This window comes from Neopsephotus bourkii, unplaced genomic scaffold, assembly GCF_033783945.1.
Source record: "Neopsephotus bourkii isolate Nb327-2 ecotype Australia unplaced genomic scaffold, CSIRO-AGI_Nbou_v1 NB_1400, whole genome shotgun sequence".
Taxonomy (NCBI): Eukaryota; Metazoa; Chordata; class Aves; order Psittaciformes; family Psittacidae; genus Neopsephotus; species Neopsephotus bourkii.
The window spans coordinates 430533-456681 of record NW_026901877.1 but is presented as its reverse complement, the minus strand read 5'-3'; the positions used below and the strand labels follow the sequence as shown (position 1 = coordinate 456681).

Genomic DNA, 26149 nt, shown 5'->3' with positions numbered 1-26149 from the left:
GCAGCCCAGGGCAGAGTTCCATTGCCACCACCTTGATCCTCCACCCTGGGGAGCAGCCCCTCTGGAGCAGGGCCCAGGGAATGGCTCTGCCCTGGGAGCTGCCCTGGGAGCTGCTGTCACCTCCCCTCTGCAGCCCGGCTTTATCACCGGGGCTGTTTACCGCAGGGAATCCGCCGAGCCATAAACACCACCATAAACTGCAGACCTTGAGCCGTGCTGCCGTGTCCCGGTTGGAAAGGGCTGGGAGGTGCCTGGTCCGACACCGCCATCCAGCTGAGACCCTTGGAAAAGCCTCCGAGCGGGTTCATCCCTTAGGATATGCCAAAGCAGTGAGCTTTGCCCTCGGCTGAGAGCAGCAATGCACTAACAAACAGCTTCATCCATGCTCCCAACCGCATCCAGCTGAACTATGGTTCTATGCCTTCCAGCAGCCAAAGGGACATCACAGCCCTCAACCCAATGTGATTAAATGGACACGGTTGCTTGTCCCATCCACAGAGCAGGGACAAAGCCACTGCCTCATGCACAGGGGTTCAGTGGCAGCAGCTCCAGAGCCAAAGGAGCCCCTGCAATGCAGAGCACCCTCCTCTTACAACGGGAGCCGTTTGTAACCAGCTCTTTAATTAAAGACATTGCCAGGGGCATAATGGCTTTATTAAATCTGCCTGAGCTGGCAAGAATGAAATCCAACCTGTGCTGCGGGATGGTGATGTCGGGCAGGAGAGCCAGTGCTGCCGGTCCTGGTGCAGGGCTCAGGGATGCTCGGGGCTGCCACAGCTCCATAGAATCGACCCTGTTGGAAAAGACCCTTAAGATCATCAGTCAGGGCCACCCCTAACCCATGGCACCCTTGTCTATATGGTGCGTGAACACTTGCAGGGACGGTGACTCCAGCCCTGCCCTGTTCCAGTGCCGGACTGCAGTGGATGCTGTGCCAGCTCCCTGCCCAAACCTGGCATCAATAGGAGCACCGTCAAGTGATAACTGATGGTGAAACCAGCAGCTCCCATCCTCCCTCCGCCAGGCACCATCAAATGAGCGTTCTGCTGATGCAGTCTCTGACTTTGCTGGGTTTGCTTTGGTTTTACCTTCCTAAATCAAGTTTTTATTGCTAAGAAATGCTGGCTTGCAAGATGCTTCCCCTGAGGATGGTGATTCCAGAGCCCAGCTCCTCAGCAAAGCCAAGCTGCTGCCTCAAACAGCCACAATGGCCCCCACAGAACCCAAAACTGGGGCACAAAGTTAGCATCTTACCACTAAATATAAGGATAAGGAATCAAAGGCCCGTTGATTCCAAGGGGGTAGCTCAGCATTGAGCACTGATTCATGTCGGGGGGTTGATCCCCAGTTCCATGGCATCCTGTGAAGGCTGGAATATGGGTGACTCCCAGCTGGAACAAAGCTCCCTTGGGACCCTGTCTCCTTCCCAGGCTGGGGATAGGAGCAGCCTGGCTGGAAAAGACCCTGGTTCTCCTCCTGGCATCAATTCAGCTGCCTTGTGCTCATGCTGGCCGGGAGCACAGCTCCACTGAGCCGAGTGGGTGATAGCATCAGCGCGGCCGGTGCAGCCACTTCATCTCTTTCAGAGGAGGCTGAAGGCACGTTTATGGCCAGGCTTTAACAGCAGCTCGAGATAAGCTTCCCAGAGGATGATGAACGCTCCCTGAGCACTCACACTCGCGTGCCACAGAGCTGGGGTTGGTTTCGGTTATTGAAGAAAGAGGGGAAAGGGAGAAACAATCGACTTTGGCACATTTTATTGGGTGATGGTGCAGAGGGAACACGTTGGCCTCTTTCCTTCCCCTGGTTGGTGAGGAAGGGAGGTGGAGGGATGAATGACAGGGAACGGAGGGTGAGAGATGAAGGAGGAAGGATAAAGGAGGAGGGATGAAGGATGAAGGGTAAAGGGTGAAGGATGAAGGAGGAGGGACCATTTCTGACCAGGTTTTTAATGCTTTACCAGCCACGTACCTGGCACTGGGCACATCTGCTCTGTGACCAAGGACTCCCCAGGAGCTGACTATTGGGATCTTGCACAGATTTGACATGGGCATCATTTAAGGACCCTGAGCTGATGGCTCGCTGCATTATAAGGGCCTTGCAATGTCAGTGCCCATCCTTGGGCTGGTCCCAGCCCAGGGGATGGAGCCTGAGGAGATCCTAGAGTGGAAACCATCCCCTTCCCATTCACCTCTAGCCTCACTGAGGAGCATGGCCCCACTTGGGCTGCCCCATGCAGCCAAGCCCGGCTCACCTGTGTCCCTGACACCTGCACCAGGACCAGCTTCCTGATGCCATAAACCCTTGTCCTAGGGCAAGTGGGTGCTGGGGTGAGGATCATGCTGATAAGGAACATTTCTGCTGCCTTCAGCCTCCCTCAAGAGCTGAGTGTGCACTTCTGGTGATAAAGCACAATCATTGCTCCAGGGCTGGGGGTGAGCTTCCCATTGCCCATTGCACCCCGTCCCTCTGCAGAGAGGACTCCCCAGGCTTTCAACCCATCTTTTATCCAGGGAAAAACTGGACAAACCCCAGGTTTTGGGGTGTTCCTTTTTTTTCCATAGGATCAGAATAAAAGCTGTTCATTTAGATGAAATATCTGGATTACTGAGGTGTTCTTTTTCCCCTCTCCCTCGTGGCAGCATCACTGCATCTGGGAAAGGAGCTTAGAGGATGGTACACTGTGATAATTGATTGAATTCATCAGCAAATAAAGCAGGAGCCTTTAAACTCAGAGTCCAGAGGGAGAGGAAGAAGGATGCTCTGTGCAGTGATTTGTACCAATGGGTGCCAGAGCTATTATGCCCAGGAAACCACAGCCACTGGGGAAAGTAACACATAAGGCTGCACAGCCAATATAAAAAGCTCTTTTTGAGGTTTAAATCAGGAGGGAACCCTTCCTTTTCCCTCCAGAAGCTCCTCGGTTGCTCAGAGGGATGGATCACACGGATGAAGGCCTTGAAGCGCCCTTCAACACTTTGAGAAATGGGATGGGGAGCCCAAAAGTGTGGTTTATGTTAAAAGAAGGGGAAAACAGGCTTGAGCTCTGGGGCTGGGATATACCCAGAAAAATCACCAGCTCTTCCCAGCCATCACCAGGGCCCCAAATACCCCCAAAGAAGCATCCTTTGCACAACCACCCTCTCCCACTGATGCTTTACAGCTCCCCTAAGAAACACTTGCTGTCAAACTCCTCAATTCCTTATTTCTGGGTGACTCTGGGGTGTGGAACTGCGCCGGGGGCATCTCTGCCTCTGCCAGGGGGGGTTTGGAGGCCTGGCAAGCCAAGGAGCTCATCCCAGACACAGGGAGCAAGTCCTGCTCCTTCACAAGTGCAGACACGCTGCAGTGAGCGTCCGGCCATGGCACGCGTGTGGCAGCACACGCAGTCCATGGAGGGGGAGGACAGTGTCTCCACGCAGCTGGTGATGGCAATGCAAGATGAAGGGAAGCATCCTCCTGGCCCAGGGCAGCCGGCGGGGACACCACGTCTCACCCAGCATCCCTGCGCCTGCATCCCTGCCAGCAGTTCAGCATCCGTCTCCGTGGCAACACGTTTCTCACATCCTTGGATACCTCCCGTCCCCCTGTGGTACTGCACTCTGGGAGCACACGGGTGTCCATTACCCACCCCAGCACCCCTGAGAGGGGTGGGGAGAGTGGGGACCAGTCCCTCTGCTCTGCAGATTGCCTCATGGATGTGTCTGAGCCCATCCTTGGTGGGCGCTGGGGCACAGCATGGATTCAGGGCAGCACCGAGGGACCAATATCTTCAAGGTTACAAGCACTTCACCTGCCTTCCTGGGCTACTTCACCTGCATGTAGGATGCGTTTCTGCTTGATCCCAGCCAAAGCTTTGTAGGACGAGGCCTTGGGTGATATGGTTTAGTGTGAGGTGTCCCTGCCCATGGCAGGGGGGTTGGAACTTGATGATTTAAGGTCCTTTCCAACCCTAACTATTCTATGATTCTATGGGATGCCACAGAGCTTTGGAGATGCAGCCATGGAGAGGACCCCTTGCCCAACTCAAAGTCCCACAGCAGGAGCAGCCCCTCTTGCACCAGCGTTGGGAGATGCTCACATGCACCACAATGGAGATCTGACACCCACTGGAAATACCAACCTTGGGAAAGGCCTCCCTTGCTGGGGTCTCTGGATACCAGCACTGCATGGACACTGCAGAGCCCCAGAGCCGGGAAAACCCCTCCCCAGCCCCGCTGGGAACAGAGGCTGGCGGGGCGCAGGAAACCTCATTCATCAGTGCTTGGGCACCAGCCAAATTGGAGCCAAACCAACCATTTTTCCCAGCTTCCCAGCAAACTGGACTTTCCAGAGACCTGTGGAGAGGGGTTCAGCAAGGGGGCTGCAGGGAGATGCCGGCTTTCCCTTGGATCCATGGTATCCAGGTTCACAGGCAGTGCCTGTTTGGGTTTGGCCTAGGGGGGATGAAGGATGCTCACATGGGAGGCGGTTGGGCAGGGTGGGAAGCTGTGATTTTTGGAGGGAGATTTGTGGGCATCAGAGGGTTGCAGGCTCCTAAATCCCTTTTTTTCTTTGGAAATGGCTCTGCACACTCATAGGGTCCCCAGCTCTGGTAGGAGGACTCATCCTGTGTCAAGGGACCATGATGTCCCCATCAATCACCCCATTGTGCTCAGTCCAAGGGGCCATAGTGGTGCCTGGCTGCTCTGCAGTGCCAACAGATGAAGGGGGTTCCCTCTGTTGTCCCCAGAAACCTCTCCCCTCCATGGCTGTGTCCCTATGGGAGTGGTGGCCCTGATGATGGGTGATGGGCTCAGCCAACCCATGGGCACAATCTCCAGGGCTGGGGCCAGGCTCTGGGGGAAAGGGATTTAGTTTGTTAAATAGAAGAGAAAGCAACCACCCAAACACAGGACAGGACCTATCAAGGCCACGGGCACGGGTCTGGTTTTCATTTAGAGGGAACTTTGCATTACTCAGTTGTCATCAGCTTCATTCCTCCAAGCCCAAACCACTCGGTGGGATGGGATGGGATGAGATAGGGTGGGATGGGATGGGATGGGATGGGATGGGATTTCCTTCCCAGACAGCAGAAATGCTCCATTTCTCTGCAAATCTGAGGTGCTGCCAGGAATGGGGTCGGCTTGGTGAGAAACGGCAGGAGATGGCCTCTGGCTGCCCCCAAGTGAGTGCTTTCCCTTCTGCTCTCACCCTTGTGCCAGGGCGCTGCCAGGGGGCACAATGCCAGCCTGGAGAGGGGAAGCCCAGCCAAGCACCATGGGCCAGGTGAGCTGGGGCCCCCTGTGCTGAGCTGCGAGGGGATGGAGGGGCAGCACCACCAACCCTCTCCAGCACCACCACCCTCTCCAGCACCACCAACCCTCTCCAGCACCACCACCCTCTCCAGCACCACCAACCCTCTCCAGCACCACCAACCCTCTCCAGCACCACCACCCTCTCCAGCACCACCAACCCTCTCCAGCACCACCACCCTCTCCAGCACCACCAACCCTCTCCAGCCTGCCCTTCCCTTCCTTTCCCTTGTTTTCCACCTTCTCCTTGATCCCCCTTCTGCCAACACCTCCCCTTCTCCTATCGCAGCCTCTTCTCCTTCCCTCCCCGGGCAGGTGCCAAAGGGACTTTGCACCTTTGCTCTCTCCTTGCTCCTTCCCTCAAGCCCGGGCGCTGCCGAAAGGAAGAGGGAAACGCTCCGCTCTCACCAGCGAGGGGAGGCCGCTCGGTGGGCAGGGTTTGCGCGGACGCCGCTGCCTTATAAACCGCCGGCAGCGGGAGGCAAAGCCGCTTGCGAGGCACGGAGCGAGCGGAGCCCCCCTGCGCCCTGCCCCGCTCCCGCAGCGCGATGCCCCCGGCGCTGGGGCTGCTGCTGGGGCTGAGCCTGGTGGGTGCCCTCCAGCCCGGGCTGGAGCCCCCCGAGGCTGACCCGACCGAGGAAGGGGCCGCGCTCTTCGCCAGCGCTTACAACAGCACAGCAGAGCTCGTCCTCTTCGGGAGCGTGGCGGCCAGCTGGGATTACTACACCAACCTGACGGCCGAGAACGCTGCTCTGCAGGTGGGTGATGCCACGGGGATGATGCCACCCCAGCAGTGGGTCCTTGGGCAGGCTGGGGCACGGGGGGGACACTTGGCACGGTCCCCTTCCTCCCCATGGGCTCCTCTCTCGGCACCCCGGGGTGGTAAAACAGGGCTGGGAAGCACAGGGGTTTGCCCCAGGGTGACCCCTGGGGAGGCTCGGACATCCCTGGTCCTGGAGCAGAGTCCGGGTTACTTTTGGAGGTGGTTTTCTCCGCTCAGCACCTTCCACTTTCCTTGCCCCCTTTCCCAGTTGTCGAACGTCCCTGCTCCTGCTGTGTCCCTGCTCCTGCTGTGTCCCTGCTCCTGCTGTGTCCCTGCTCCTGCTGTGTCCCTATTCCTGCTGTGTCCCCAACTTTGGTTTGGGCAGGCACCAGGAGCCCAAAGTGTGCACAAGCAACTGGGAGTTATCGGCTCCGAGGCTGTCACCCCTCATCCCTGTATCCCCAGCCCATGGGGGTGAAACCAGCTTCAGGAAAGCATTCCAGGGAGTGGGAGTTGGACATCAGCCTGGAGTCCCCAGGGCCAGCAATGCTGTGTGCATCCCACAGGCATCTGCATGTGGATTTTGTGGTGCAGGGAGTTTGAGCACTCAAGGGATGCTGTTGCTCCAGCTCTTGCTGTGCCAGGGGAGCTGCTCTGGTGCCAGGGGCATAGCCACGGCTCTGTGTGCAGCTTGGATATACACCAGCCACCCCATAGAGCCTGTGGGGCAGAGTGTGCCCTGCATCAGGAAGAAAACAGAGAGAAGATCACTATCAGGTCTGGCTGCTGTCACCTGAGCAGGTACCAGTGTCTGCTGCAGATGCTGTAGTGGGGTTGGTGACCATGGGGCAGAGCAGGAGCATCCCAGCCGTGCTGAGTGCAAGGTTAGGCCCAGGAAAGCACCTTGCATGGACCTTTCTCAAGGCATTTCCAGGCCAGACCCTTTCCTGTATTAATAATCCTGGTCAGGAGCTCCCTGTGATGTGAAGGTTCCAAAACCAGCCCTGATCCCAGGCTGGCCCTGAGATCACCCCACCGATGGGGCAGCAGGACCATCTGCATTGGGATGGGGTGGCACTGGGTACTAAAGGGTTAACAGCGGGCTGGTGTGACCCAAAAGGCTGAATGTGAGGGATCTGAGAAGTCTTAGGCCAGGCAAACCCCACTGGTGTCCATAACACAAGGGGGGCTGAGCCAGGCCACCAGGGTGTGGGCAGCTCCAGGACCTGCCACAAAAGGTGGCCCAGGGACAATGTGACATGGGGGGCAGGAGGCCAAAGGCAGGGCAGCAGCCCCTGGCCATACAGGGATGGCCAGAAGGATGCAGGAATGACAAGCAGGGAGATGCGCTGTCTCCTGCAAGCTCTGGGTGAGATAATGGTGTTCGGGGTTCATGGATGTGGAGCTTCACCAGGTGCCTGGGGCAGAGCAGCTTTAGGGACACATCCTGCACCACTGAACCTTCACTGAGCACCCAGGAAGGTGCTGGTAGGGAGATTTGGGGTCCGTGGGTACCATGGGGGCACAGCCATGGTTAGGGGTTCTGGGGTAGCACCCCAGAGCTGTCAGGAGGGTTTAGGGTATGATTTGTTGACCAAACACAGCGCCTGTGCAAGGAGAAGACAAATCACAGCTGGGCTCTGCTTCCTCCAGCTGCCCTGGCTCTGCAGCAGGGTCTCAAAGGGGTAAAGGCATCACCCATTCTATGGGGTGATGCAAGAGCATCTTGCTCCGGGGCAGGGTATCCACATCCTGGCATGCTGGCTGGTTCCCAGAGTGATGCTGGGGGTGCTGGGATGTAACCGGGGATCCCCATCCCCAGGTCCCACAGCCTGCCCGGGGCAGCCTCCAGCCCTGCAGCACTGCAACTCCCTTCCCTCCCCACTGCCAGGCAAGGGAATGTGCAGATTAAAGTAAAACAAACCAGGCTTCTTGGAACCGGGCTAAAAATGCCACAAATAACAGCTAATGAGCTCCATAAATCACACAGGGATGACACATGGACAGCAAACTGTCTCATCGCATCCTGCACATCGCCCTGGCCAGGACGCTCCCAAAAGATCCATGTTTCCCCAAAATAGAGCTGACACTGGGATGCGACCGCCCGCAATACACCCTGTCCTAAATCCAGCTGCCTAAATAACCCCCCATGGTGCAGGCAGCTCCCTGCATCCCATGGCCCTGGGAAGGGAGGACAGGGCTGGCAGGAGATGGGTGACAGTGAGAGACCCACAACTGGGGGCTCGGCGCAAAGGGGTGCCCTTCTGCAAGGTGGAACCACTTGTAGGGCACAGGCTGCAGATAGGCAAAGGAGAAAGAGATCTAGGGAGGAGAAAAAGTGGATGTGGCATCTCCGTGGTTTTCCTTTGGGATTTTGCAAAGGTGAGAACCAGCAGGAATAGGGATAAAATGAAGGCAGATCTCAGAGCTCCTTCTGACACTGGGGTCAGGCAGCTGATGGAGCCAGGCCAGCAGCAGCCGGATACCCCTATCCCAGCATCCCCACCCCATCCAGGCCACGACACCCTCCAAAGCATCCTGACAGGGCACCTTAGCGGGTGCTTGGAGAAGGTGGGAGCTGCAGACACTGCTGGAAGCTGCTGTCTCTCTGTATGAATGTCACAGAGTGGTGACAGCCCTGCCTGACCTCGTGTGCTCCCGCTCTGAACCTGGTCCCCAGGCCCTCACTGAGTGGGTGATGGCGCATCCCAGGGCTGACCTCGGGTCCCCCTGTCCCTGAGCAGGTCGAGGCATCGCTGGAGGAGCAAGAATTCATGGAGGTGTGGGGGAAGAAAGCCAAGGAGCTCTATGGCAGCATCTGGAGCAACTTCAGTGACCCACAGCTAAGGAAAATCATCGGCTCCATCCAAACCTTGGGACCCTCCAACCTGCCCCTGGACAAGAGAGAGCAGGTAGGGGAGGCGCTGGTGAAGCCCTTGTGAACACCTTAAAGGGGTTCCTAAGCCTCCAGACTCTGTTGCTGGCTTGTTGCCCCCTCCATTGTGTTGTGAAGGGTCTCTCTGCACAGCGATGGGGGGGAGAGCTGGGGTGCTACCTGCAGGGGTTGTGGGGTGCTTGCTGGCCCCATGGTCCAGCCCTAACCTCATCTCAGAACTATCCCAGTGGGAAGCGGAGATTTCCTGCTTACACAGAGAGGCCTTGGTCATCACCTGGACACCAGCCAGGCTGTGCCCATGGCCAGGAGCCAGTTGGCTCAACCCCTTATCCCCAGGGATGCAGCCCACTGGGAAGGAGAATTGCTGCAGCCACCCTGCTCCTGAGCACTCCCTGGGGACGCGCTGCACCGGGGACATCCCGAGCCTTCCCCATCACGGTCACTTTACCTAAATGCGATGTGACTTTCATTTCCATGCATGAAAACCTCCCCCAGGCTGGGGTTAGCAGCCTCTTGCCCCTGAGGCTGGCCCTGTTACCCCCTCCGTCCTGCCCCATGGCTCCCTAACAGCCCTCACACTGAAACCCTGGCAAACTGCAGGGATACAGCCCTTCCCAGGGAAGCCTCAGTTCCTTCCAGGAAACCCATCCCTACCCTCTCCCAGATAACAGACAGCGTCCTCCCTGCACATCAGCCATGTCTCGTCCTTCCCTAGGCAGCTCCATCCCACATCCACCACCACATCCTCAATCTCCATCCCCTCCACCCAACCGGAGCAGAGGGAGGGCTGAGAGCAGAGAGAGGGACACGGAGCACGAGGAATTTCCTTCCCTGGGAATGGGCTCCCCAGGCAGGTTCCAGGAAACCTCCTGTTGCTATTGTTTGCTGTTGTTGCAGTTCACAGGAATAAATCCCCCTCCTCCTGCTGCTTTCCTTAGTGCTGTTTTTTACCCGCTCACATAAACAGGCTGTGCCGCGGCCCCGCTGACAAAGAGCTTTATAAATAGCCCCGCTCCGGGACACCGCGAGCGCTCGCGCCGCCTTCGAGGGGGTTCAGCAAGGCAACGTCCATGGATCCTATCCCAAGGAGCCTCCCAGCTCCCCCCATGCGAGGGGTGCGAAACCCCTGCGTGATAACGCACTTATCTCACCAAAAGCGCTCTGTGTAAACACGCCGGTCCTCCTCCGCATCCCTCCGCACCGGGATCTACACACACAGGCTGTAGATCCCTCCTGAAAGGCCGTTCCCATCCCCTTTTCCAGTCCCAAAGTCTTTTCCTTCCCCACAGTACAACACCATCCTGAGCAACATGGACAAAATCTACTCCACAGCCAAGGTGTGTCTGGACAGCAGTACCTGCTGGGAGCTGGAGCCAGGTACGGTCCCTCTCCAAGGGCAGGGTTTAGTGGTGGAATTGGCAATCCTGGGGTAATGGTTGGCCTTGATGATCTTCGGGGTCTTTTCCAACCTGGTTCATTTTATGGGACCAAGTCCCCACATCTCCAGTGGGTTGGTCCCACCCAAGGTCATCAGGATTGTCCCAGGATGCGGATGGGTATCTGGGTCTGGTGCGATGGTGGTGGCACCTGTGTGGGATGTGAGCCCCTTTTCCTGCTCTTCTCTCATGTCCTATTACTTGTCCCCTCTGTCCCAGACATCTCGGACCTCATGGCCACCTCCCGCAGCTACAAGAAGCTGCTCTACGCCTGGGAGGGGTGGCACAATGCTGCAGGCAACCCATTGCGTGCCAAGTACGAGGAGTTCGTGAAGCTGAGCAATGAAGCCTATCAGATGGATGGTAGGAGCAGGATGAGGGATGCAGGGGATGCTCAGGGATCATGGACAGCAGCTCATCCCTGCCTCCCTGGTAGGATTTGAGGACACAGGCAGCTACTGGCGCTCCTGGTATGACTCGGCCTCCTTTGAGGATGACCTGGAGCATCTTTACAACCAGTTGGAGCCGCTCTACCTCAACCTGCACGCCTTCGTCCGGAGGAAGCTGTACGACCGCTATGGCCCCAAATACATCAACCTGAAGGGCCCCATCCCTGCTCACCTTCTGGGTAAGGGGAGGGGACCCTCCTCTTACAGAGGGGCTCATACAAGTCCACAGTGGGACAGGGAGGTCTCAGTTATGACTGTGTTTCTCTTCCTCCTAACCTACCGCCAGCTCTGCTCCGGCTGTTCTCTCTTCTTAGGCAACATGTGGGCTCAGCAGTGGAACAACATCTATGACTTGATGGTCCCCTACCCTGACAAGCCCAACCTCGACGTCACCAGCACCATGGTGCAGCAGGTGATGGGCTTAGGGACTCATTGGTGGTACCAGGGGGGACAAAGATGTGGGCACTAACCATAGCTTACTCATAACATTGACCCCATGGGAGTGGTTTCTCATACGTGCATAGGGGACAGCAGAAAAACCATGTCTGGGAGGGGAATGAGCGAAGAAATGACCCCTCTCCCTCTCTGGCAATGACCAAAGAGGCAGAGGGTGGGCAAAGAGGAAGGACAGTGCAGTGGGACTGGTCCCCACGTTGGTGCCTGCATCCACACCATCACACAGCTCCAAACATTCCTGGGCCATCAGCCCTGCTCTCTTCTCCTGTCCGTGCTGGGCACCAGCACCACTGCTTGGTGCTTCTTAGGGATGCTCACACCAATTCTGGGGCTGGGGCCCCCCGTCAGAGCAAGAGGGGCAGCACCCTGGTCCCTTGGAAGGACTTGCCTCATCCCTATGGTACTGGGAGAGCAACAGAGGCCATGCCCGTGGCATGGGCAGCCCCTTCCTCATCCACAGCCTCCTGCCTGCAGGGCTGGAATGCCACGCACATGTTCCGGGTCTCGGAGGAGTTCTTCACCTCCCTGGGGCTGCTGGAGATGCCCCCTGAATTCTGGGACAAATCCATGCTGGAGAAGCCAACGGACGGGCGGGAGGTGGTGTGTCATGCCTCGGCATGGGACTTCTACAACCGCAAGGACTTCAGGTGTGTGGGGCCATGCAGGGACCCAGGGCTATAGGGTGAGATGCTCCTCCATCCCCCTTGGTGTGCAGCTCAGTCTGTCACCTTCTGGGGCATGGTCTATGTGGGGCACCATGCTGCCCTGCTTTCCCCTCCATTGGGTCTTTTCCTTACCCTACGGGGTGCTGCCACCCTCTCGGGTCCCTCACTCTGCTCTGCTTTCTCCCACCAGGATCAAGCAGTGCACAACAGTGACCATGGAGCAGCTCTTCACGGTGCACCATGAGATGGGCCACGTCCAGTACTACCTGCAGTACAAGGACCAGCCCGTGTCCTTCCGCAGTGGGGCCAACCCTGGCTTCCACGAGGCCATCGGCGATGTCATGTCCCTGTCTGTGTCCACCCCCAGCCACCTCAAGAAAATCGGTCTCCTCAGCAGTGCCACGGAGGACAGAGGTGTGGTGGCCACCATGGGGAGCCGGGTGGCATGGAGGAAGGGTCTGGGATATGGCGGGGTGGGCTGCAGTCTGGCAACACAAGACCCCATGGCTGATGTGCTCCTTTCATCCATGCTCGGTTCCATGCACAACCCCTGCTTGTCTCCATGGGTCCACATAAGAGCCGTCTTGTCTTTATGGGTCCATGCACAACGTCTACTTGGCTCCATGGGTCCATGCACAACCTCTACTTGGCTCCATGGGCCCATGCACAGCCCCTGCTTGGCTCCATGTGTCCTTGAACACCCCCTGCTTGGCTCCATGTGTCCTTGAACACCCCCTGCTTGGCTCCACAGGTTCATGCACAGCCCCTGCTTAGCTCCATGGGTCTATGCACAGCCCCTGCTTGGCTCCACAGGTCCATGCACAGCCCCTGCTTGGCTCCACGGGTCCATGCACAACCTCTGCTTAGCTCCATGGGTCTATGCACATCTCCTGCTTGGCTCCATGGGTCCATGCACAGCCCCTGCTTGGCTCCACGGGTCCATGCACAGCCCCTGCTTGGCTCCACGGGTCCATGCACAGCCCCTGCTTGGCTCCACGGGTCCATGCACAGCCCCTGCTTGGCTCCATGGGTCCATGCACAGCCCCTGCTTGGCTCCACAGGTCCATGCACAGCCCCTGCTTGGCTCCACAGGTCCATGCACAGCCCCTGCTTGGCTCCACGGGTCCATGCACAGCCCCTGCTTGGCTCCACAGGTCCATGCACAGCTCCTGCTTGGCTCCACAGGTCCATGCACAGCCCCTGCTTGGCTCCACGGGTCCATGCACAGCCCCTGCTTGGCTCCACAGGTCCATGCACAGCCCCTGCTTGGCTCCACGGGTCCATGCACAGCCCCTGCTTGGCTCCACGGGTCCATGCACAGCCCCTGCTTGGCTCCATGGGTCTATGCACAGCTCCTGCTTGGCTCCATGGGTCCATGCACAGCCCCTGCTTGGCTCCACAGGCCCATACACAGCCCCTGCTTGTCTCCATGGGTTCATGCACAGCCTCTGCTTGGTTCCAGAGGTCCATGCACAGCCTCTGCTTGGCTCCATGGGTCCTTGCACAACCGCTGCTTGGCTCTATGGGTCCATGCACAACCTCCACTTGGCTCTATGGATCCATGTAGAACCCTTCATGGCTCCAACCTCTCCATCCCTGAGGGCTGGAGGCATGCTTCCCAGAGCTTGTGTGTGCTCTTCCCTGCTCCATCAGAGCCCCAAATCTGCAAACATCTTTGTGCTTGGTCATCTTTGACCTCCCCAGTGTTTCCCCCTTCTCCACCAAGAAACATCCACTCCAGGAGCTCTGCAGAGGTGGCACTGAGTGCTCACGGGCAGAGTCACAAAGACAGTGTCATCATATACATTTCATGACAGGGAAGCCATCGCAGCAGGCAAGTGTCGGGCCAATGTTGCATCAACACCACAGAGCAGATGGTCCCTGCCTAAAGGCATCTTTGCCTGCTCACCAGCCCTTGGCAGCTCTACCACCATAGTAATGGCAGCCAATAGCCCCTCAGGGCAGTGCTGCCAACCCCTCTTTGACCCTGCAGCTTCAGCTGGTTCTCCAGCTGGTCCTTTTCCAACCTTCCTTCCCTGTGTTTGCTCGAGACAATGGAGACAGCAGATATCACCATCCCCTGTGCTCCCCATGACACGGTGGTGACTGTCCTAGAGTTGGCTCCTGTTCTGGGTCTAAACCATGAGAGATTTTGCAGTGGCAGAACAGCCCCCTTCACCCTGAGGCCCCAGAGTGAACATCTGAAGAGTTATACTCACAAAGACCTTTCCTCTGAGGGCAGGACTGAAGGAGAGGGGACACTTTGTGCCATTTTACTGATTGGGGACCATGGGAGTGACAATGTCCCCTCTTCCTGTTTGTCACTCCCATTGGTCCCAATCAGTAAAAAGGGACATATTGCCCCAAGAAGGAGCAGTATCTAGAGAAATCTTGTGTCCTACGCAGCCTTCCATAGAGAGCAATATTTTATGTTGCAATCCTTGTCCCCATTTCCATCCAGACCTGCTCACCCCATTGCCCACAAGAAGTCCTGTGCGCACAGTGATGTGCAGTCAGGCTCCTTCCCAACCTGGTTCAGGCTCTGTTTCCTGCAGAGAGCAACATCAACTACCTGCTGAAGATGGCCTTGGAGAAGATCGCCTTCCTGCCCTTTGGCTACCTCATCGACCAGTGGCGCTGGAATGTGTTCAGTGGCCGCACACCCCCGAGCCGTTACAACTACGACTGGTGGTATCTGAGGTAGGGGATGGTCATCGAGGATGGATGGGGTGTGCAAGGAAGGAGGGCAGGGGAGAAGAAAGGAAAAAGCAGCCATGGAGATGGCTTGAGAGCAATGGATGGGATGGATGTGGTAGAAGTAAATGCCCCATCCCTGGCAGTGTTCAAGGCCAGGTTGGGTGGAGTCTTTGGGTGAAGTGGTCTAGTATGAGATGTCCCTGCCCATGGCAGGGGGTTGGAACTGGGTGATCTTAAGATCCTTTCCAACCCAAACCATTCTATGATTCTATGACGGGTAGATGAGTATGTGAGTGGATGGATGGATGGATGGATGGATGGATGGATGGATGGATGGATGGATGGATGGGAATACATGGAAGCACACTCTAATTGTGCAGATTTCCAGCACTGGGCCTTCCCTTCCCATTCCCTACTTTGATTCTTCTTACCCCCTGCTCTTGCTCTCTGTCGTCCTCAGAACCAAATACCAGGGCATCTGTGCTCCGATTTCGAGGAATGAAAGCAACTTCGACCCTGGAGCAAAGTACCACATCCCTGGGAATACCCCGTACATCAGGTAGAGGAAGCTCTGCCACAGGGACAGATGCTTGGGGAGCAAGAGGACTGGGGCTTAGCTCCATGGGCAAGGATTGGAATGCATTGCTCCTGCTCAATGCATCCAATACTTGGGACCACAAATGGTGGGGAGCTGATACATGACTGGATGCCTTCCCCCAGGTCCTGGGACTTGTCTGCTTCCCTTTATCCCCAGCGCTCACCTCCATGGGCTTCCTTGGCAGGTACTTTGTGAGCTTCATCCTCCAGTTCCAGTTTCACAAGGTGCTGTGCCAGGCGGCCAATCACAGCGGTCCCCTGCACACATGTGACATCTACATGTCCAAAGAGGCTGGAGACAAACTCAGGTGGGGACAGAGGAGGGTCGGGACAATCGCCACGGGCAGATGTGTGCGTGGAAGCTGATGGTGTGCAAAGGAAGGAAAGAAGAAAGGAAGGAAAAGTGGCTATGGAGATGGCTGGAGAAATAGCTTTGCAGATGGATGGATGGATGGATGGAAATACATGGAAGCACTGGGGTGGGGTGAGTGGTCCTCACCGGAGTACTGCTACTGTCACTGTCGTGAGCTCTCACCCAGACAAGAGGCTACTAAAGCACACCTGGTTCCTATCAGCTCCCTGGGTGTTTGCAAATGCATGAGTATGTGATGGGGAGCCCTCAGTCCCCACAAGCAAAGGCAGTTCCCAGGTTCATGTCCCACTCAGTAATAATGCCTTAAACCCTTGCGATGCTGAGACACCATCACTCCCATCCCATGTCCCACCCGTCCCATGGCCTCATGCTCCTGCTGTCCCACTGCTCTGCAGGGAAGTGTTGAAAGCTGGGTCTTCCAAGTCGTGGCAGGAAATCCTGTTCAACCTCACTGGCATGGATAAGCTGGATGCTGGAGCCCTCCTGGAGTACTTCAGCCCCGTTACCGAGTGGCTTCAGGAGCAGAACAACAAGACCAATGAGGTGCTGGGCTGGCCTGAGTTTGACTGGCGTCCTCCTATCCCTGAAGGCTACCCTGAAGGCATTGGTAAGACTGCAACTCCATCCTGGACCTGGGGAGGGGGAGAAAGAGGTCTCCTAAGGGACATGAGTAACCCACAGGCTGAGGGAGGGGAAGGTGCCCATGCCAGGAGAGAGAAACAACCAGCTCCATGTGGAATGCCACAGGCTGTTGTTTCCCAGGAAGCAGTGCCATTAGCCAACCTCTTAACGTACCATTGTCTGGTGATGCCATCAGTCATGGTATGACAGATCGCCACTTCTCAGAGGCATCTTTTCTGCTCTTATGGAAGGGTCTAGGGCATGCAGCTTGATTTGTTATCCTATCCTTTATCCAATGGGACACCCCAGCAGCACCCCTCTGCCCCCATTTCTTGGCTCAACCTGCTTCCAAGTTGCGACATCCTTCAATAGACCTGTAGTTCTGGGAAAAGCTCAACTATGGATTCTCTATGGGATGGTACTCTTGCAAAAAGAACTCTCCTGGCCTTACCCCCCATCGTTTGTCTCCTCCTCTAGACAAAATATCAGACGAAGCACAAGCAAAAGAGTTCTTGTCCGAGTACAACAGCACGGCTGAGGCAGTGTGGAATGCCTACACCGAGGCATCCTGGGCCTACAACACCAACATCACCGACCACAACAAGGAGATCATGGTATGGGAACGACCCCAGGGCTGTGCAGGGATTGGCATCAGCCAAGGCAGGCAGCTGGTACCCAGGACATGTTGCAGATGAGCTCTGAAAACCAGGGCAGCATCTGCCCCCGGGCAAGGAGTAATGTTCTCAAAGGAGGTGGCTTTGCCATGGAAACCCTCATCATGCCATGAGGTACCCACAAGGGAAGGTGTCAGTCATGGCAGGCCAGGTAATGTTTGTAGTGATGGCTGTGTCCCAGGCATCTCCTCAAAGTAACTCCTCTTCTGTGCGCTCCTGCCCTTGCAGCTGGACAAGAACTTGGCCATGTCCAGGCACACGCTTGAGTATGGCATGAGGGCCAGGCAGTTCGATCCCTCCGACTTCCAGGACGAGAGTGTCACACGCATCCTCAGGAAGCTGAGCATCATTGAGAGAGCAGCCCTGCCCGAGGATGAGCTGAAGGAGGTGAGCTGCAAGGGGACGGAGCAGGCTGGGGGGTTCTTGCCACTACCCAAAAGGATGTTGTAGTGAGGTGGGGTCAGTCTCTTCTCCTGAAGAACAAGGGATGGGACAAGAGGAAACTTTTAGGAAATGCCTCTGGGCAGCCGTCACCTACCCTTGAACAAGGTGATAGTTTGGTACCTTCTCCACAAAGCCAAGATCTTTGTCTCCAGGGTTATCCCACCCCAAGGTTGCCTTAACCCTGGTTCTGTGGGTGTCAATGGCACGCTGCTTGTCGGCCCCATTATTGACTCCACTTTGCCTCCATTTGGTGACACAACCCAGAGGAAAACACCTGAAGACATCATAAGGGTCTGTGACACTCTCCAAGAATGACCAGCTTACATGCTCTAACTTTCTTTGCAGTACAACACCATCCTCTCAGACATGGAGACCACGTACAGTGTGGCCAAGGTCTGCAGAGAGAATAAAACCTGTCACCCACTGGATCCTGGTAAGATCTGGCAGGGTGTGCAGTGAGCCATCTGCAACAGAAAGGAGGGATTAGTTAATAGGGGCATGAAGAAAAGTCATGCAAGGACCTTACCACCTTCTTTGTGGTGGTGGTAACAGAGAAGCAACGCCATTGCGTCAGTGCAGCCCATCCAACATCATCCCTTTGGCTCCATTGCTCTCTCTTCAGACCTCACAGACATCATGGCCACCTCACGGGACTATGATGAGCTCCTCTTTGCCTGGAAGGGCTGGCGGGATGCTTCTGGGAAGCAGATCAAGAACAACTACAAGCGATACGTGGAGCTGAGCAACAAGGCAGCGGTGCTCAATGGTCAGTGCCTCACTCCCTTAGAGACCCACCATGGTCTTAAGCCCACATGAGCAGAAGATGGGGCTGATCCTACAACCAAGGGTCAAAATCTTGTGGGTGGGGAGGTTCCACCAATCCCTATGAGATCCGCTCATAGATATGGGGGGACTTGGGGTGTCTGAGCAGCAAGACAGACTCTTACCCAAGGAGGGCAGTGTCTGACAGCTTCTCTTGCCCTGCTGCAGGCTACTCAGACAACGGGGCCTTCTGGAGATCCCTGTATGAGACATCCACCTTCGAGGAAGACCTGGAGAGGTTGTACCTGCAGTTGCAGCCCCTATACCTCAATCTGCATGCCTACGTACGCCGAGCCCTGTACAGAAAGTATGGTGAAGAGCACATAAACCTGAAGGGTCCCATCCCTGCTCATCTGCTAGGTAAGGGCTCTGCTCGAGCAGAGCTGTGTCTCCAGCAGCGTGTAGTTTACTCCAAGTCATACCAAGAGCTGAGGCTGGTCTCTGTTCAGCTCTGGACAAAGGGCCAAGACCTTATGAGATGGGCATCACACTCAGCGTGGCTTGACCTGTCCTGCATGGACAGGCTCCTCCTTGCATCACCCTTGTGGATGCAGGCTGGGACCAGTCAGGGTGATGCATCCCATGCAGGAGTAGGGAGTAACTTGGCTGCCTTTGCTCTCCTCTTCCTGCCTCCCTCCTGCCATGCGGTGTCCTGCACTTCCCAGGGAACATGTGGGCCCAGTCGTGGTCCAACATTTTCGACCTGGTGATGCCTTTCCCGGATGCCACCAAGGTGGATGCCACCCCAGCCATGAAACAGCAGGTCAGTGCTTTTCCAGGGGGAGAACCTGTGGGACCCAGCACCCTTTTGGTCACTGCCTCCAATTGCTGCCAAATGCTTTGCTATTGCCGAAAACCTCCATCCAAAAGCCTCATCCATACCCTCTCTCCACCTGGATATTCAAAGGGCTGGATTCACCTCTAGATGCCCTCAAGTATCTCCCTTGCCCAGAAGAACCAGGCTGTCCCTGACCTCCCATCCATCCCACAGCCCCCAGCACCATCAGCATCCTCACCAGGTCCTCTGCTCTCTCCCCAGGGCTGGACTCCCAAGAGGATGTTTGAAGAGTCGGACCATTTCTTCACCTCTCTGGGCCTCATCCCGATGCCACAGGAGTTTTGGGACAAATCCATGATTGAGAAGCCAGCGGATGGCCGGGAGGTGGTGTGTCATGCCTCAGCCTGGGACTTCTACAACCGCAAGGACTTCAGGTGCCCATGGGGAGCACACGGTGGCCCCAGTTGATGTGGTGCTGGGAGAGATAACAGCATAGGATAAGGGAACATGGCCTGGTGCTACCACAGCATCTCTTTCCTTGTGGCATTGTCACTGGTCCTCAAGATGCTGGCATTGCTGGCAGGACCCTCCATGGTGGATGGAAGGCAATCAGGGCTTTCCCTGCCCTGCCATGGAGAATGGAAAGGCCAATGAAGAGGGATAGGGAATGGGCAGGGTCATCAGGAGATGCAGGGAGAAACAGAGATACCAACCCCATGGAGCAGGACCAGCCCAGCCTGGCATCAGATGTGGGGAGGGAGGCCAAAGGGAAAAAGGGCTGAAGTGGGTGTGATGGCTCCTGGTGATTTTCACCCCAGCACTGCTCTCCCTTCTGCCCCTATGTCCTGCTCCAGGATCAAGCAATGCACCGTGGTGAACATGGACGACCTGATCACTGTGCACCATGAGATGGGCCACGTCCAGTACTTCCTGCAGTACATGGACCAACCCATCTCCTTCCGCGACGGGGCCAACCCTGGCTTCCATGAGGCTGTTGGGGACGTCATGGCCTTGTCTGTCTCCACCCCAAAACACTTGCACAGCATCAACCTGCTGGACCAAGTCACAGACAACATAGGTGAGGTGGCAGCAAAGGTGGGGAGCTGCTGGGGGCAGGATGGGCTGGGCAGGGTGGAAGGGGTCAGGGACATGCATGAAGGAGACAGGACCTGCTGGGGACACCCTGCTCTTGGGCAGAATGACCCATGCAGGGTGGAGAGGTGGGGATGGTAGCAGCTCGCTCACACCTTCACGCCCTGGGCAGAGAGTGACATTAACTACCTGATGAGCATCGCCCTGGACAAAATTGCCTTCCTGCCCTTCGGGTACCTCATGGACCAGTGGCGCTGGAAGGTCTTCGATGGGCGGATCAAGGAGGATGTGTACAACCAGGAGTGGTGGAACCTCAGGTGTGCTTGGATTCAGAGCCCCCCTTTCGTGCAAGGGCTTTGGCCATCATCCCACTGGGTGTTTTCTCCCTGTGGTCCAGTTGACTGCAATGGGACATGATGGGATGCATAACACCTCATGCTGTCCTCACACCCCACTGTGTCCCCTCCTGGATTACCCAAACATCTCTTCCCCATGATGGGCTAACTTTTCCTCTCTGCTCCAGGTTGAAGTACCAGGGTTTGTGCCCACCAACACCAAGGTCTGAAGATGACTTTGATCCTGGTGCCAAGTTCCACATCCCTGCCAACGTTCCCTATATCAGGTGAGCAAGCAGGGCTGGGGCAGGAGAGTCACTGCTTGGACACAAAATTAGGATCCCCTACTGAGATGCCAGTGATGGCACCTTGTTTGATGGCTGCTGGGATAGGTGGTGGTACCATCCCGAGGGTGTCAGGAACCCTGACAGACCTCCAGAGGAGAAGGCTGGATTTGGGGGAACTTCTCCCTATCCAAGGAAGATGGTTCATCCACCCAGGCAATCATAAAACACACGTTAAAGGAGAAATGGCATCATCAGATTGAACTGAGTTGATGCAGGTGTATCTCCAAAGCCAGTGATGCTCCTCCAGACTGCCACCAGGGAATGAGGAGGGGGCACTTCTTCTCTTGCACAGCCACTAGCAGCATCCATTCCCACATCCTCACCCCTCTCCAGGTACTTCGTCAGCTTCGTGATCCAGTTCCAGTTCCACCAGGCACTGTGTGCGGCAGCCAAGCACACGGGTCCCCTGCACACGTGTGACATCTACCAGTCCAAGGAGGCTGGGAAGATCCTGGGGTAGGTGTGTGGGGAGAGCAGAGCCTGAGAACACTGGGGCTGTTCAGGCTGGAGGAGAGAAGCTGCGTGGAGACCTCAGAGCAGCTTCCAGTGCCTGAAGGGGGCTACAGGGATGCTGGGGAGGGTCTCTTCATCAGGGACTGGAGCAATAGGACAAAGGGTAACGGGTTAAAACTTAAACAGGGGAAGTTTAGATTGGGTCTAAGGAAGAAGTTCTTTACTGTGAGGGTGCTGAGGCACTGGAATGGGTTGCCCAGGGAGGTTGTGAATGCTCCATCCCTGGTGGTGTCCAAGGCCAGGTTGGATAGAGCCTTGGGTGCCATGGTTTCGTGTGAGGTGTCCCTGTCCATGGCAGGGGGGTTGGAACTGGATGATCTTAAGGTTCTTTCCGACCCAAACCATTCTATGATTCTATGTCCCCCAATACCTTAAAGCCAGCCCAGGAACACAGGAGGCAACGCAGCTCCTGGTCATCCATCCCCAGCGTGGGATGCTCCTGGCCCTGGGTGCAGGCAGGGGGTACCGGGGTGCTGGGTGCTGGGGCTGTGATTGCAAAAGCAGCCACTAGATGGTAGCTGGGACCCTGGCAGGTAGAAAGGCTCCCTCTTCCTCCCCCCTCCTCCTTCTCTTCCTCCTCCTCTTTCATCTCCTTCCTTTTCTCCTCCTCCTCCTCCTCCTCATACTCCTTCTCCTCCTACTCCTCTTCTTCCTCCTCCCACCCCCTGTTCCTTAGGGAAAACACCCTCCTTGCTTCAAGAAAGGCACCTGCAAAATTAACCCTTTCACCCAGGAGCTGCTCTGCATCAGGTTCTATTCACTGGAGGGCTTTAATCCATGCACATCTCCCCATTCCCCTAAGGAAAACCTCCTTCCCTATGGTAGCAAAACTTCCTACCCCTGCATGGCTGGGGGTGCAGACTGTACACGGGGTTGCCAATACACAGAGCCCTAGGGCCTGGGGAAAGGGAAGGGCTGACGGCCAAGAGTGGGATGGGGAAACCCACCGGCTCCCATTTCTCCTGCTGCAGGGAAGCGCTGAAGCTGGGATTCAGCAAGCCATGGCCCGAAGCCATGGAGCTCATCACGGGGCAGCCCAACATGTCAGCCGATGCCCTGATGAGCTACTTCGAGCCGCTCATGGCGTGGCTGGTGAAGGAGAATGAGAAGAATGAGGAGGTCCTGGGCTGGCCTGAGTACAGCTGGACTCCTTACGCAGGTATGCAGGGCTCAGCCAAGCACAGCAGGGCCAGGCTGGGGCACATGGAAGAGACAGAGCTGTCTTGGTGCCCCTTGGCCACCCAAAATACAGAGTATTTGGATGCTCCTCCTTGATCTCCCATGGAGCTGAGTCTAAAGGGCATAGAGCATCCAAGACCCCCAGTACACCATAGCCCAGAGCCACCGGCACCAACACTGTCCCTCATTTCTCCATTTTCCAGCCACTCCAGCCCAAGCTGGCTCCAGCAGAACTGATTTCCTGGGCATGTCCCTGGCCAGCAACCAAGCCACAGCAGGCAGCTGGGTCCTGCTCGCCCTGGCACTCGTCTTCCTCATCACCACCATCTACCTGGGGGTCAAGTTCTCCTCAGCCAGGAGGAAGACCTTCAAGTCCAGCTCAGAAATGGAACTGAAATAAGGCAGCATGGACAGGGTGCAAGCGTGGGTGTTTGGCTGGGCTGGCAGCTATGCCACGGGCACCTTTGCCACTGAAGCCGTGGGCTTCCAGAGCCCAGGACTCCTCTCCAACCAGGTCAGATGTTCCTTAGCCACTATGCAAGAGCCAAAGCAGAAAAGAGCTATTTATTTGTCAACGTCTGCATTGGGAGAAAGAGGGAATTCAGGCACCGGCAGGCACGGAGCCGGGGCTCCCATCAGCCATCTCCGACCTGTAGGCAAAGCCACAGAGACTCCAAGTGACAGAGGGCAACGTGGGGAGGGATGGAGCACATTCCCACCCGCTCTGCCCAATGCCAGGCTGTTCACTTGCATGGATGGAAAATAAACCCATGTCTTGTCACCCTCAGGGCAGCAGCTCGGCTCCTTCTTGCAGGTGGGACCTCAATGGGACAGGGCTCTGAAGCAGCACAACACAGTGCAAGCACAAAGCCCTGGGGACCAGCCTGGCTTTGGGGGCAGCACCTATCTTGCCCCGTCCCCATCATGAAAGCTCAGCAGCCTCTTGCAGCATCTTCACCCTCCCCTAAACCATGGAAGCACCATGGACCACGTGCCTAAGGAAGGGGCTCAGTTAGGCCCAAGATCCAGGCCTAAAGGGCTGGGGGGTGACCATGTCCAAGCTGGGACAGGGATGGGGCTCAGAGCACAGGAAAAACGTGGCTTTACATAAGAGCTGGGGGGCTCCAAGGTCAGGGATCGCCTCCTGCCATCCAGCTCCTGATTATCCCGGGATCAGCGGCTCGAGGCTTCCCCCCCTCCCTCTTCTTTCTTCTGCCTCTGTAAATAAAACTTGGTATTTGTTCTGCAGTGATTAGGTGCAAAACTAATCCCAGCCTGGGGATTATTGCAGCCTTGAAGAGCTGTGATCTGCTGCAGGCTGGAGCCACGGGGGAAATGAAGGGATCTGGGATGATCCACCCAAACCCTCCCCATCCGATGGGCTCTGACCCATCTTAATGCAGGGAAACTGAGGCTTGAGAGGGGTTCATTGCACCGGGAGGGAGCAGAAGGTTCCAACCCACACCACACACCCACAGGGAGGTGAAGCCCAGCTCACCCCGTGTCCTTCCCCATGGCCACATCCTGATGGGTCTGCTTTATATCCTAGCACACCAGGCACCCTCCTCTCCCCCCTTCCCAGCAGTGCACAGACCTGGCACGATGGGAGCTGCGTTTGAAGCCAAGTGTATTTTCAGCCTGGGAAAGCAGCTGGTGCAGGTGTGATCCATCCAGCTCAGCTCCTCACCGGTACCTTTGCGCCCCACTCTGGTTCCCTTCTGCCCCATTAGTGGGGGAAAAGAGGTCTCCAAGATCATCAAAATCCTACAGCTTTGGTGGAAATTGCTTTCTGGAGGGGAAGAACACATAAAAAGGAGCCACACTGAACACATAAAAAGGAGGCACACTGAACACTGGACAGAAGCTCAGCTCTAATTAGACATCAGAGAATCCACCTTGGCCTCTGTCCTGGACACTGGACCCAGCTACAAGGATGTGTGATGGTTGCGCTGAGCTGTGGCCTCCTCAGAGGCAGATGGACAACCCAAGCCCATCAGAAGATGGGGGTTAGACACCAGGTTACCTTGAAACACGGGTCCAAGGTCCATGCGACAGATGGGATGGGCTTGGACACCAGGCTACCTTCAACACAGGTCCAAAGTCCACCCAGGTCCACAAGCCCAGCCACCTTGAGTTTAAATGGAGCTCCTGGAGCAGGGAATGGGGGGGCTGGTGAAGCCTTTTGGGATGATGAAGGTGTGCTGGTGCCAGGATGCCTTTAAACCGGGGATGATTTTCCCTTCCCTGCTGTGATAGCATCTGGAGAGGTTTTGCTGCCTTCTGGCTCCTGCATCGCGCTTTCTGCTGAAATTAGGAGGCTTAGAGAAATTACTCCCTAAGGAGGGAAAAAAAAGCCACCAAAACACCATAAAGTCAGGAATAAAAGAGGCATATTCCCCTTTAATTCACCTCAATCTTCGATGGGGAGCGCGGGAAGCAGCGGGGGCTGCCCCGCACCCTGCGCAGATGCTCCCAGAGCAGAGATTTGCCTTGAAATCATGGAATTCGGAGCAAGAAACAGCCCGGGCTCCCTTTGCCACCCTTTGGGCTCCGCGGAGAACGGCCTCCCCTTTGGTTTCTGCCCGTTATCCACGGCAGGGAGGTGGCGGGGGGCTCCCGTGGCCCCGCGCAGGCTGGGGCTGGCCGAGCCGGGTCTATTCTTAGCGGGCGGGTGGCCGCGTTCCTCACATTCCCGTTCCCCGGGGACAAGGAGCGCCTGGAAATGCGCAGCCACAGCTCGGCAGCAGCCGGGGGCCATCGGCAGGGGCTGCCCCGGGCAGAAGTGGGGGAGGCCGGGAGGGAGGGGGTCCCTTGGGGAGCTGTGGTTGGAACCTGGGACTCCCCATCAAAGCTCCTTGCTTGTGGCTGTCCCCATCCTTCCCTCCCCGCAGGGAGCAGGAAGAGGGGGTGAAGAGGGTAGAGGGTATAAAAGGTAAGTGGGGGACCCCAAATACACACACACAAGCTCAGACTCCTCCCAGCCCCATGGCTTAGCCAGAATTCCCCACCAAGGGATCCAGCCTAGTGTAGCGTTAGGACAAGGGGTGATGGGTTTAAACTTAATCCAGCCTATTGTATCGATAGGACAAGGGTTTAAACAGCGAAAGTTTAGGTTAGATATAAGGAGCAAGTTCTTTACTGTGAGGGTGAACAGACACCCCACCCTCCATGGGCAGCATCCCTCCATCCTGCATCCTTAGGGTGCATGGGCAGCAGGACCTTCTTGTGTCCCCACACTGGTTGGGGACTGTCCCCATTGAGGCCCTGCATGCAGGTCATGGGGAGTGAATTGAGAGCACCGCAGCCCCAAATGCTGGGCCAAACCCTTGGCACTTGGCTCCTCTGCATCCTGCCCTTCCTGGCATACCCTGCAGCATCTCCATGATTCATTGCCACTGCCTGCTCATCCCACTCCCAAGGATGAGCTGTGCCTCAGTTTCCCCCGCTGAGCAGTGAAGATGCTGGTGTAGCTGCCATGTGCCACATCCCACAGCTGAGTCCCTCAGCTTTTCCTGCCACTTCCAAGTGGGAAGTGGCTTTCAATGGGAAACAATGTCTGTGACTTGGTTTAATGTCACCAAATCTCACGTTTGCAGCCTCCTATCAGGCCTCCCTAGGGATGCTGTGGTGGAAAGCTCAGGCTGACGAGGGTTAATTTGGGCTGCACAATTAACGGTGTTTGTTTTGGGTGTGTTTCTTTATAGTGAGCAAACAAAGA

The 26149-nt window shown here is 56.5% G+C and overlaps 1 protein-coding gene across 1 annotated transcript; it reads left to right on the top strand.

Annotated features, from left to right (window-relative positions):
- Window positions 1-5728: 5728 nt before the first annotated feature.
- ACE (angiotensin I converting enzyme) lies at window positions 5729-23218 on the top strand. The gene is made up of 25 exons (XM_061367913.1): window positions 5729-6052; window positions 8802-8969; window positions 10243-10330; window positions 10609-10752; window positions 10826-11017; window positions 11153-11250; window positions 11769-11941; window positions 12150-12373; window positions 14515-14659; window positions 15117-15215; window positions 15439-15561; window positions 16022-16233; window positions 16725-16861; window positions 17150-17308; window positions 17711-17798; window positions 17988-18131; window positions 18356-18547; window positions 18853-18950; window positions 19227-19399; window positions 19820-20043; window positions 20230-20374; window positions 20581-20679; window positions 21073-21195; window positions 22224-22411; window positions 22635-23218. The coding sequence occupies exons 1-25, from the start codon at window positions 5843-5845 to the stop codon at window positions 22829-22831; spliced, it is 3843 nt and encodes a 1280-aa protein (XP_061223897.1). The 5' UTR covers window positions 5729-5842; the 3' UTR covers window positions 22832-23218.
- Window positions 23219-26149: the final 2931 nt, after the last annotated feature.

Excerpts from the sequence above, each read along its gene's own strand:
- ACE (XM_061367913.1), top strand. The coding sequence starts at position 5,843 with ATGCCCCCGGCGCTGGGGCTGCTGCTGGGGCTGAGCCTGGTGGGTGCC. Across the intron at positions 11,018-11,152 it reads CATCCCTGCTCACCTTCTGG|GCAACATGTGGGCTCAGCAG; the intron begins GTAAGGGGAGGG and ends CTCTCTTCTTAG. Across the intron at positions 17,799-17,987 it reads CTGTCACCCACTGGATCCTG|ACCTCACAGACATCATGGCC; the intron begins GTAAGATCTGGC and ends CTCTCTCTTCAG.